This window comes from Hypanus sabinus, chromosome 24 (assembly GCF_030144855.1).
Source record: "Hypanus sabinus isolate sHypSab1 chromosome 24, sHypSab1.hap1, whole genome shotgun sequence".
NCBI lineage: Eukaryota > Metazoa > Chordata > Chondrichthyes > Myliobatiformes > Dasyatidae > Hypanus > Hypanus sabinus.
The window spans coordinates 38,019,256-38,031,920 of NC_082729.1; the positions used below are offsets into that span (position 1 = coordinate 38,019,256).

Sequence of the window (12,665 nt, forward strand, 5' to 3'; positions counted from 1 at the left end):
ATGTGCACAGAGATGGGATCTGTGCCAACTGCAAGGCTCAGGACCAACTCCGCTCCTCCCCTTGATAAAAATGAACAGGACAAAAGCAATTCTGGAACTCAGCTGGAGTAGTGGGATACCGGGTAGCTAACAGCCAGCAAAGTGGGATCTGAGGATACAGCCAAATCACAGAGAAAATTTATAAGTATGTTGAGGATCTAAGTGATAGGGAAAGGCTCAACAGGCTTGGGCTTCATCCCCTGGAGAGCAGACTGAGGTACAGTTCTGGTACATATACAGTATAAAGCTAGGGTGCTTAAGACTTTTTAACAGCACCGTACTGCTGCTGGGAAGACAAAATCATGATACATGTGAGCGATGCCAATCACTAACAAGAGAAAATCTGCAGATGCTTGAAATCCAAGCAACACACGCAGAGCGCTGGAGTAACTCAGCAGGTATGGAAATACCGCCTGGCTTGCTGAGCTCTTCCAGCAGTTTGTGTGTGTGTGTGTGGGTGAAAGACATACAGGGCTGGAGAAGGAGGAACCTGACAGGTGGGGATAGGTGGCCACAGAAGAAATTAGAGGGGGAGAAGCACCAAAATGAAGCGATGGGTGGGCAAGGAGATCAGGTGAGAGGGGGAAAAGGGGAATGGGGAATGGTGAAGGGAGAGGGGCATTATCAGAAGTTTGAGAAACTGATTTTCATGCCATCAGGTTGGAGGCTACCCAGATGGAACATAAGGTGTTGTTCCTCCAACCTGAGTGTGGCCTCATCCCAACAGAAGAGGAGGTCATGGATTGACATATTGGAATGGGAATTGGAATTAAAATGGGTGGTCACTGGGAGACCCTGCTTCTTCTGAAAGACAGAGTGTAGGTGCTCGGTGAAGTGGTCTCTCAATCTACGTCGGGTCTCACTGGTATATAGGAGGCCACACCAGGAGCACTGGGCGCAGTATACAACCCCAGCAGACTGATAGGTGAAGCATCGCCTCACCTGGAAGGACTGTTCGGGGCCTTGAATGGCAGTGAGGGAGGTGGTGTAGGGGCAGGTGTAGCACTTGTTTGCTTGCAAGGGTAAGTGCCAGGAGGGAGATCAGAGGGAGAGACGAATGGACAAGGGAGCCACATAGGGAGTGATAATAAACCTGATTCTGATACGGATCTCTATTGTGGACTGAGTGGGGAGGGGGCAGGGAGAGGGGAAGGGAGCATGAAGCACCAGAGAGACATTGTGTAATGATCAATAAACTAATTGTTTACTGCAAATAACCTTGCCTGGCGTATCTGCACCCACACCACCCCAGCACTCTTTCTCTGCCACCCATTCTACAACCCTCCCCCTCGCCACTTCCAACATCCTTTGCCTGTCAGATTTACAAACTTGTTCTCCACTCCACATTGACAAATCGAGTTCTATGCAAAACTATGAGGGGTAAATGCAAACAGGCATTTCTCCCTTCAGGCTGGGTGAGACTAGAACTAGAGGTTATAGTTTAGGGTGAAAGGTGAATTATTTAAGGGGACTGTGAGGGGGAACTTCACAGAGGGTGATGAAAGTGTGGAACGAGCTGCTAGTGGAAGTGGTGGATACGGGTTCAATTTCAACATGTAAGAGAAGTTTGGATAGGTAAATGGATGGGTGGGGTATGGTCCAGCTGTGGGTCCATTGGAGTAGGTAGAAGTCCAGCACTTCTACCTGGGCTGAAGGGCCTGTTCTGTGCCGTAACGTTCTATGATTCTGACCTAAAGTTCACAGAACTCTTGATGATTGAGATTAGGATTTCCTTAAGCAGAGGGAGTCAAATTTGGAGAATTCATTGTCACATAAAGTTGTGGAGGCCAAGTCAATGAGCGTGTTTAGGGCATAAGATCTTGATTTTAAGGAGGGGTTAAGCATTTCGGAAAGAACGGTGTTCGGAAAAAAATCAGTTACGGGCAGATTCGATGGGCTTATTTCTGCTGTTATATCTTATGGTTTAATACAACACAAACAGGCCCTTCCGTCCTCTAAATCCCCCCCCTCCCCTTACAGCAGGCTTGAGCCCGACTGCCTCCTCTCTGGCATTTGCTCTCAGGAGACATTTGATAAACCATGTGTTTGTTGGCAGCTTACCAAGATGAAAGAAAATTCAATTGCATTCTCTAAGGGGAGGGACATGTGAGATCTCCCGGGGACGTGGCGGTCAGTAATTTCACGAATACTTCTCAAAGCCCTTTTCAGCGTGGACAACGCAAGGTACTGTTCCTTCCATATTCCCAATCTCAACAAGCGTGCACGTGCAATTTACCTAGGACACACCGCCCCGCACCTCACCAAGCTGTACTGCTTCTGTTCTAGCGTTAACCGTGTTCTCCCAGTCACCAGGACCTGCGAAATCCAGACAGTCCACTGGTACTGGAAATCTGGAATGGGAAGCTGAATGCTGGGAATACTCAGTAGGTCAGGCAGCCTCTGTGGATAGGGAAACAGAGTCGCTGAGCTCTGATGAAAAGGCCTTGGGCAGAAACATAGATTCCCCACATATACTCCCTAACCGGCCGAGTACTCCCAAGCCTCTGATTCCATTTAGCATTATCATAACATAGAACATTCCAGCACAGTACAGGCTCTTCGGCCCAGGATGTTGTACTGACCCTTTAACCTACTCCAAAATCAATCTAACCCTTCCTTCCTACACAGTCCACCTACCATCCATGTACCTATCTAAGAGCTTTTAAATGTCCCTAATGTTCCACACACTCACCATTCGCTGTGTAAAAACCACCTCCGACATCCCCCCTATACTTTTCTCCAATCACCTTAAAATCATGACCTTTTGTTTTAGCCATTTCTGCCCTGGGAGGAAAAAAATCTTTGGCTGTTCACTCAAACTACCTTATATACCTCTAAGAGTCAGCTCTCATTCTCCTTTGCTCCAAAGAGAAAAGCCCTAGCTCTCTTAGCCCATCTTCAAAAGACATGCTCTCTAATCCAGGCAGCATCCTGGCAAATCTCCTCTGCACCATCTCAAAAACTTCCACATCCTTCCTACAATGAGGCAACCAGAACTGAGTATAATACTCCAAGTGGGGTCTAACTGGGGATTACCCCTTGTTACCTTATGGCTCAAACTCAGTTCCACAACAAATGAAGGTCAATACATCATATGCAATCTTATAAACCTATCAACTTGCGCAGCTCCTGAGGGATCTATGGACATAGACCTCAAAAGCCCTGTTTCTCCACACTACTAACTCCATATTCTGCTTTCAAGTTCGACCTTCCAAAGTGAATCACTTCACACTTTTCTGGGTTGAATTCCATCTGTCTCTTCTCAGTCCAGCTCTGCACATCTTGTCAATGTCCCAGTGTAACTCACGACAACCTTCTGCACTATCCACCCCACCAAATCCTTGTGTCATCTATAATTTGACATTTTATTCTGTGTTAATCCCTTAATTTTTCAGTCTTTTACTTACTTACAGAAGAGATAATGCCCTCAGCCACCCTCTTATCTTCCCCATTATCCCGGTATTCCATCACCTGAGGGCAATTATCAATTCCTCACTTGGGGGTGGTGCAAGTGTGAAATGAGCTGTCAGCGGATGAGGGTTCAACTTCAACGTTGAAGAGAAATTTGGATACCATAAGAATGTAAGATACCAGAGAATTAGGCCATTTGGCCCATCGAGTCTGCTCTGCCATTCCATCATGGCTGATCCAATTTTCCTCTCAGCTCTGTCTTCTGTCTTCTCCCCGTATCGCCAGGCCCAGAACCATCAAATGCTCTTCATATGACAAGCATTCAATCCTGGAATAATTTTCATGAACCTTTAAATCCTTATCAGTTTCAGCACATCCTTTCTAAGATAACGGGCCAAAACTGCTCACAATACTCCAAGTGAAACCTCACCAGTGCTTTATAAAGTCTCAAAATTACGTCCTTGTTTTTATATTCTAATCCTCAAGATGAATGATTGCATTTGCCTTCCTCACCACAGACTCAACCTGCAAACTAGGGAATCCTGCAAAAGAACTCCCAAGTCCCTTTGCACCCTAGTGTTTTGTATTTTCTCTCCATTTAGAAAGAATGAACCTTTTCACTTCTACCCAAGTGTATGATCATACATTTCCCAACACCGTACTCAATCTGCCATTTCTTCGTATCGTCTACACATCAATTCCATCAACCAAATCACTGTCATATAATATAAAAAGAATTGGTCCCAACACGGACCCCTGTGGAACATCCCTACTTACCAGCAGCCAACCAGAAAAAGGCCCACTTTGCCTCCTGCCAGTCAGCCACTGCTTTATCCATGCTAGAATCTTTCCTGTAATACCATGGGCTCATAGCTTGTTAAGCATCCTCATTCATATGTGACACGTTGTCAAAGGCCTTCTTAAAGTCCAAGTATACAGTATCAACTGATACTCCTTTGTCTATCCTGCTTGTTATTTCTTCAAAGAATTCCAACAGATTTGTCGGCCCAGATTTTCCAGAGGAAACCATGCTGACTATGGCCTAATTTATTCTGTGCCTCCCAAGTACCCTAAGATCTCATCCTTAATAATCGACTACAACATCTTCCCAACCATCGAGGTCAGACTAACTAGCCTATCTTCTGCCTCTTCCTTCTACCATTCTTCAATCTAGTGATTCTTGAAAGCTCATTACTAATGCCTCCAGCCTCTTCAGCCACCTCTTTCTGAACCCTGGGTGTACACCATCTGGTCCAGGTGACTTACCTACCTTCAGACCTTTGTTTCTCCAAGAATCTTCTCTCTAGTAATGGTAACTTCACACACTTCATGTCACCCGACATCTGGAACTTCCACCATACTGCTCGTGTCTTTCACAGATGCAAAATACTTATTCAGTTCTTCAGCAATTTCCTTGTCCCCCATTATTAACTCTCTGGCATCGTTTTCCAGCAGTCTAATATCCACCCTCACTCTTCTTTTACACTTTATGCATCTGAAGAAACTTTTGGTGTCCTGTAGTATTACTGCCTGGATTACCTTCATATTCCATCTTTACCTTCTTTATGATATTTTTTTTAGCTGCCTTCTGTTGGTTTTTAAAAGTTTCCCAATCCTCTAACTTCCCACTAACTTTTGCCCTATTATATGCCCTCTTTGGCTTTAACTCTCCTGTTAGCCGCAGTTGTGTCATCTTGCCTTTGGAATACTTCTTCCTCTTTGGGATGTATATATCCTGTATTTTCCAAACAGCTTCCAGCCATTGCAGCTCCATCATGCCTGCCAGTATTCCTCTCTCATGCTCCACTGTAATACAGATACATCTAACTTTAGCCTCTACTCAAATTTCAGGCCGAATTCAATCAGATTATGATCATTTTCCCCTCAGGGTTCTTTTACCTTAAGCTCTCTAATCAATTCTGGTTCTTAGTGCAACACCCAATCCAGAATAACTGATCTCCTAGTGGGATCAATCACCAGCTGCTCCAAAATGCCATCTCGTAGGCACTCTAGTAATTCCCATCTACCTGCATATTGAACATATTGAAACACTACCCTTTTCTCATGTATTTTCTATCTCCCATTGTAATTTGTAGGCCACATCCTTACTACTGTTTGGGGGTTCTGTATGTAACTCCTATCAGGGTCTTTTTACCCTTCCAGTTCCTTAGCTGTATCCCCATTGATTCAACACCTTCCGACCCTTTGTCACCTCTTTGTAATTATTTGTTTTCATGTTTTACCAACACAGCCACGCCACCCCCTCTGCCTCCTGTCTGTCCTTTTGATACAATACATATCCTTGGATATTAAGCTTCGAGCTATAATCTTTTCAGCCATGATTCAGTGATGCCTAGGTCATCATACCTGCCAATCCGCAACCACGCTACAAGTTCACCTACCTTATCTCGTATACTGCACACATTCAAATACATCTTCAGTTCTGTATTCACCATTTTGTCTGCCTTTAGGTTACATGGTTGGCACATTGTGGGCCGAAGGGCCTGTAATGTGCTGTAGATTTTCTATGTTATGTTGCAACAACTTATCCTTTTGATTGCAGTTTTGCCCTATCAACAGCCTCTCCTCACTACACATCACCTCTGTTAGAACACCAGCTACCTCATCTTCAACATTCTCATCCACCTTTCCTGCAATACTTCTTGCACTGAAGTAGAGGCAGCTCAGGACACGAGTCGCACCAGACTCTACCTTTCGATTCCTAACTCTGTCTGAGGTCTTACCGACATCTGCCTCCAGAGCCGTGCCACTAACTGTTCTGGCACTCTGGTTCCCATTCCTCTGCAACTCTAGTTTAAACCACAGCATGCACCATTAACAAACCTTCCCGCTAGGATATTAGTCCCCTTCCAGTTCAGGTGCAAACCATTTTATCTGTGCAGGTCCCACCTTCCCTGGAAGGGAGCCCGATGATCCAAAAATCTTATGCCCTCCCTCCTACACCAACTCCTTAGCCACTGGCTCCATTAGCATGTGGCACGGGTAACAATCCTGAGATCACAACCCTGGAGGTCCTGCCCTTTAAATTAGCACCTAATTCCCTGAACTCCATTTGCAGAACCTTTTCACTCATCCTACCCATTTCATTGGTACCTCCAAGGACCATGATTTCTGGCTGTTTGCCCTCCCACTTCAAAATGCTGAGCTCTCAATTTGAGATATCCTGGACCCTGGCACCTGGGAGGCAACATACCATCTAGGAATCTTGTTCTCGTCCACAGAACCTGTCTGTTCTCACAATGAACAAATTCCCTGTCACCATGGTGTGCATCTTCTCCCCACTTTCCTTCTAAGTCAGAGGCAGACAGTGCCAGAAACTCGACTACTGTGACTTTCCTCTGTCATGTCAACTCACCCCCCCCCCCACCAAAAGAGTATCCAGAGTGATATACCTATTGCTGAGGGGTACTTTGCACTGGCTCCTTAACCCTTTCCCTTCCAGCCACCCAGTCTCCTGTGTTCTGTACCTTGGGTGTAACTACTTCTGAAGTCTCAAGCTTACCATCTGACTCTGTCCACTCAGACGATGGCTGCTCCGTTTGTTCCTCCCTGCCTTCCTTTAATTTGCCCTTGCTGATTAATTTCAAACACTGACTGCTAGCTGTTTAAAGGCTCTTTTTGCTCTGTAGTGACCTGCTGCCGCTCTTCTACTCGGGCAGCGGACCTGAGTGAAATCCCCTCCTCTCAAAACCTCCGATGTCCAGATTGGCTGCTGCTCAAAGCTGTTTCTCACTGTAGCGACCTGCTGCCGGCTCTCCTACTCGGGCAGCGGACCTGAGTGAAATCCCCTCCTCTCAAAACCTCCGATGTCCAGATTGGCTGCTGCTCAAAGCTGTTTCTCACTGTAGCGACCTGCTGCCGGCTCTCCTACTCGGGCAGCGGACCTGAGTGAAATCCCCTCCTCTCAAAACCTCCGATGTCCAGATTGGCTGCTGCTCAAAGCTGTTTCTCACTGTAGCGACCTGCTGCCGGCTCTCCTACTCGGGCAGCGGACCTGAGTGAAATCCCCTCCTCTCAAAACCTCCGATGTCCAGATTGGCTGCTGCTCAAAGCTGTTTCTCACTGTAGCGACCTGCTGCCGGCTCTCCTACTCGGGCAGCGGACCTGAGTGAAATCCCCTCCTCTCAAAACCTCCGATGTCCAGATTGGCTGCTGCTCAAAGCTGTTTCTCACTGTAGCGACCTGCTGCCGGCTCTCCTACTCGGGCAGCGGACCTGAGTGAAATCCCCTCCTCTCAAAACCTCCGATGTCCAGATTGGCTGCTGCTCAAAGCTGTTTCTCACTGTAGCGACCTGCTGCCGGCTCTCCTACTCGGGCAGTGAAATCCTCTCCTCTCAAAAACTTCCGAACATACACGGATTATGCTCTAGTGTGGGTTGATGGGACTAGGCAGAATAATATTTTGGTACAGACTAGATGGGCCTATTTCTTTGTATTCTCAGACTCCAGAACTCTTATGTTCTAGAGGTTACAGGGAGAAACGTGCAAAGTTCATGCACACACACCACTGGAGGCTGAGATCAAAGCCGGGTCTCCGTGCCATGAATGTGGTGAAGCAGGGGCCCTGAGCTGGGGTAAGAAGGTTGCTGAAGCCGCTGTCTGTGTTGTGGCTGGGTCCTTTGCACACAACCACAAGACACAGGAGTGGGGTTGGCACATTTGACCCATTGAGTCTGGTCCACCATTCAATCATGGCTGATCTATTATCCCTCTCAACTGTTGACTGAGTCTATTCTCGATTCTTAACCCCGTGACAGAACTGGTGGGAACCCCCATTTTCCTTCCCAGTGCTGGGCAGGAGATTTCTACCAATGATACCAGCCTGTGCCACTGGGATAGGGCAGTTGTGTGTGGAGGTATTCCAGTACACAGGACATGAAATCTTTTTTTTAAACACATCTCTAAACTTTTATTTCTAGCGGGACCCTGAAATAGACAAAAAAAGGCATAAAAGGAAAAAAAAATAGTTATAACAAATTACTTACACTTGGAATATTAATTACAATGTTTTAAGAAAGTCTGTCAGGAGGGGCAAGGGAAGAGGTAGGGGCTTTGGTTGGGAGGGGAGTGAGGGATTCTGAATCGAGGAGGGGAGGGGTTGAAATGGGGAATGAATCCACAGCTTCTCTACAGCCCTGCCATGGGCTTCCCGCTCCACCCCAGCCGCCTCCCACTCGGCAGTCCTTTGCCACAGTCCTGCTTGGTGTAGGCAAGTGCACCTTTAAGGGAGGATGGGAGCAGGGGAGAATGCAGGCGAGCTGGTCAAGGCGGAACTAACACTACCCCGTGTGTGTTTGTGTGTGTGTGTGCGTGTGCGTGCGTGCATGCATGCTGGCCCCACAACCAGCCGTCACGAAGAATGTACAATGTGCAGCCGACACTATATACACAAGACGGACTGCGCGAGTACTTTACAAACAGAGGCGTCTTCTTTTTTTAAAAAAAAAACCCTTTTTAAATAAAAAAAGAGGTCTTGCAGAGAGAGAAATGGGTTCCTGTCCTAATCACAGTGGATGCACCTGGGAACCTCTTGGCTTTTGGACAGTACCAGTATGCACACTAAACCCTGAAGTGGAAGGGGGGATGAGGAGGAGAGAAATGCCAGGGGTGGGGGGGGGGGGGGGGCTGCAACAAGCACTCACGGACTTCACAAACACCCTGAGGCTCTCTGCAAGGAATTAAATATCTGGGCACACGCTCCTGCCACTCCTGTCCGGGACGGTGAACGTCAAGGGAAATAAAATTGTCCTGTCGCTGCAAGAGCCACGACTTTCTTTCTCCCTTGGAAATGGGAACTCCAAGGTGAAGGAGGGAGGTTTCCGATTGGCGCAATTCTCCTGTCGGCTCCCCTCACCCTCCCTCTCGTATACACACACACACACACACACACACAGATATAGACACAGACACGGTTGGATGACAGAAGTTGGCCAGGCAAATCCTCTTTGAAACAGTTCAAGTCATTTGGGGTGGAAGCAAGCCGCAGCACACCCACCCTCCTGTCTTGTTCCTCTTTGCCCTGGATGGTGGGGTTGGGGGTGGGGGGGTTGGGAAAAACAAAGGAGAGATGTTGCCTGAGAGTCCTTGAGCTCCAGTCTCTCTACTTCCGGCCACACAATCGACCTCCTCGTGCCCGTCCATCAGCGGAATCTGCTTGCGGTTGGCGTCCTTGACACCGTGGTTCCCCCACCCCTCCCTCACTCCACCCCACCCTCCCCAAAATCCCTGTCCCAGAAAAAAAATGCTCCTGATGGGCGGGGCCGAATAGCCCTGGTCCAACTCGAGTTCATAGTCTCTTGGGTAGCCTCCGATCATAAATGCTGAAACGAGAGAGAGAGAGGAATACTCAGTGAAGAGTCTTGTACACAGGACGCAGGGGGCAGGCCACAGCACAGATTCAGGCTATTCAGCCCATCATGGACATGCCCACAAACACTAATCTCAGCTTCTGGCAGGATCACTACATTCTCCTGTACTTGTCCAAGTGCCTCTAAAGCATTTGACGTTATTCCTATATCCCCTCTGGTGGTGCTTTCCAGATATCACCCTCTCTTTCGTTCTTTCACAGCAATGAAGGTCTTCCATCTCTTGTGGGGTTCATGGCTTCATTCATCATGTCCGTAGTTCACGGTATCTATCATCCACTCTCTGTGAAAAATACTAACCACCTCAGTCAGATCCCTTCTACCCTCTCACCTTAAACCCGTGCCCTCCAGTTCCAGACTTCCCCACCCTGCAAAATATACACCATCTATCATATCCATGTCCCCTAGTAACTTCATTTAGTGACACCCATCACCTGGAACATACCCACTTCTCATTGCTAACACACAGGGGCTCAGGAACGGCTTCTTCTGCTCTGTTAATTGGTTTCTGAACAGACAATGAACCTATGGACAACTACCTCACTTCTTTTTCAGCTCTTTTCACACTACTGATTTAATTTATTTATTTTAAGTTGAGATATATCGCAGAAGAGGTTGAACTGTGCCTCCCAGCAATTCCGATTTAATCCAGGCCTAATTGCGGGACAATTTACAATGACCAATTAACCCACGCGGTCACGGAAAGAACGTACAAACTCTTTACTGACAGCGGCAGGAATTGAACTCGCGTTGCCTCTAAAGTGTTGCACTAACCACTATGCTACCGTGCCACAACGCGTTGCAATATACTGCTGCTGCGAGACAACAAATTTCACGACATATTAAACCTGATTCTGATTCAGATTTTACCAAAGCTCTACAAAATCGGCCCTCAGCCTCCTGAGGCTAGCGACTCAGTAGTGTAGTGCCCAGCTGAAGGCTTTACAGCACCTACAATCGCGGTTCAACTCCCACCTCTGCTTGTAAAGAGCTTGGACATTCTCCCCCCTCCCACGTCCCAAAGGTATACTGTTTAATACGCCATGATGGTGCCAGAAGCTCGGCCAGTTGCCCCCTCCACATCCTTGGGACCCAGTTCACTGTTTGTTTGCATAAGCCACAGGAGCAGAATCAGGCCATTCAACCCATCAAATCTGCTCTGCACTTCCATCTCGGCTCATTTATCTCCCCTCTCAACTCCTGTCTTCTCCCTGGAGCCTTTGATACTCATACTAATCAAGAACTTGTCAACCTCCCCTTTAAGTGTACCCGATGAGTTGGCCTCTGCAGCCATATATGGCAATGAATTCCACAGATTCACCAGCTTCTGGCTAAACAACTTCCTTCTCATCTCTGTTCTAAAAGGATCGCCTTGTATTCTGAGGTTGTGCCCTCTGGTCCCAGACTCCCCCACTACAGGAAATATCCTCTCCATCCAGTCCTTTAAATATTCAATGAGCTTGGCAAGGATTGAGCTGATGCTTGACTGATTTAAGTGCGGGGCCAGACTGGAAACATCATATCAAGGCAGAGAGTGAGGAACGACTTGCTGTTTGGCCATTTTAAGCGCTGGGCCACATGGAAAACGTCAGGGTGTCAGGATGGCCTGACACTCAGCGAGGTTTATTTGCCTCTGTGTTGAACTGAGGCAGTGGCCTGCAACTAACAGACTCCTGGATTGGCTGTGACTGGCTTCACGGCTCTGGACTCACCTTTGTGAACATCAGTTCTGAATGTTACTTGCTTTCTTTTTATTGTTTGCACAGGTCGTTCTTTCTTTTGGAAGGGCGGGTGTTTGATAGTGTTCTTTAATGGACGCTGTTGGGTTTCTTTGTTTTGTGGCTGTCTGGAAGGAGATGAATCTCAAGATTGTATAATGTATGCATACTTTGCTACTGTGAACTTTGACCTTCTCACACGTTAACCCTTCCATCCCACTATGGGGTAGCTAGATGGCGTCCATTTCGATATGTTTGTTTACAGAGTTATTTGAAGAGAACCATGCTTCTAAAAGATCTCATGCCTGCTGCAGAGTCTCAGTTAAAATGGTGTCCTTTCACCAGCATCCTAAAGAAGCAGGGGTTCCCACTTCTTTCATGCCACAGACTCCTACCATAAACCAAGAGATCCATGGACCCCAGGTTTAGAGGGACATGGGCCAAAAGTGCTCATCTATCCGATATTCTCTCCTCTCCACCCCCTCAAAAGTCTGAAACTACATCCGTCCAGGCTCAAGGACAGCTTCTGTCCCACTGTTATCAGACTCTTGAACAGACCTCTTGTGAGTCTTGGACCTCACGATCTATCATTATGATCTTGCACTTTATCATTTACATATCTGCACTGTAACAGTGACATTTTAATCTGCATCGTTATTGTTTTACCATGTTCTTCTTCAATCCACACAGTGCAGTCTGATCTGAATGAACAAAGTTCACAGTACATTTATTATCGAAGTGTGTATACATCACACAACCTCGAGATTCCTCTCCTTACAGGCCGCCACAAAGCAGAAACCTCAGAAAAAACCTTTTAAAAAAAGACCGCTAAATACCCAACAGGAAATGGAAGGAGGAAGATGAGAAGGGGGTAGGGAAGACAGGGGGAATGGGAAAGATGGGATGAGGAGGGGGTGGGGGAGAGAGAGGGGGTGAGGGGGGAAACAATGAAAGTAAGAAAACTGCTTCAGAATTGAAGTTTTAAGAACGACACGAAGCCAGGCATCACTGAGGCTGGAGCAGGGCACGGCCTCAGTTTAGCGTGGAACTGAATAAAAGTCGCTGAGCAGTGAACAGAACTGGCCCTCACCTCCCGTCCTGACATCCTCAC

The 12,665-nt window shown here is 47.2% G+C and overlaps 1 protein-coding gene across 2 annotated transcripts in view; it reads right to left on the minus strand.

Annotated features, from left to right (window-relative positions):
* Positions 1-8,352: 8,352 nt before the first annotated feature.
* Positions 8,353-12,665, minus strand: part of kdm5c (lysine demethylase 5C) — a 127,285-nt gene continuing 122,972 nt past the window's right edge. For both annotated transcript variants that reach the window (XM_059949663.1, XM_059949662.1), the window contains exon 27: positions 8,353-9,791. In XM_059949663.1, coding sequence (XP_059805646.1) covers positions 9,783-9,791 — 9 coding nt within the window. In that variant the 3' untranslated portion in view covers positions 8,353-9,782. The remainder of the gene's footprint in view (positions 9,792-12,665) is intronic.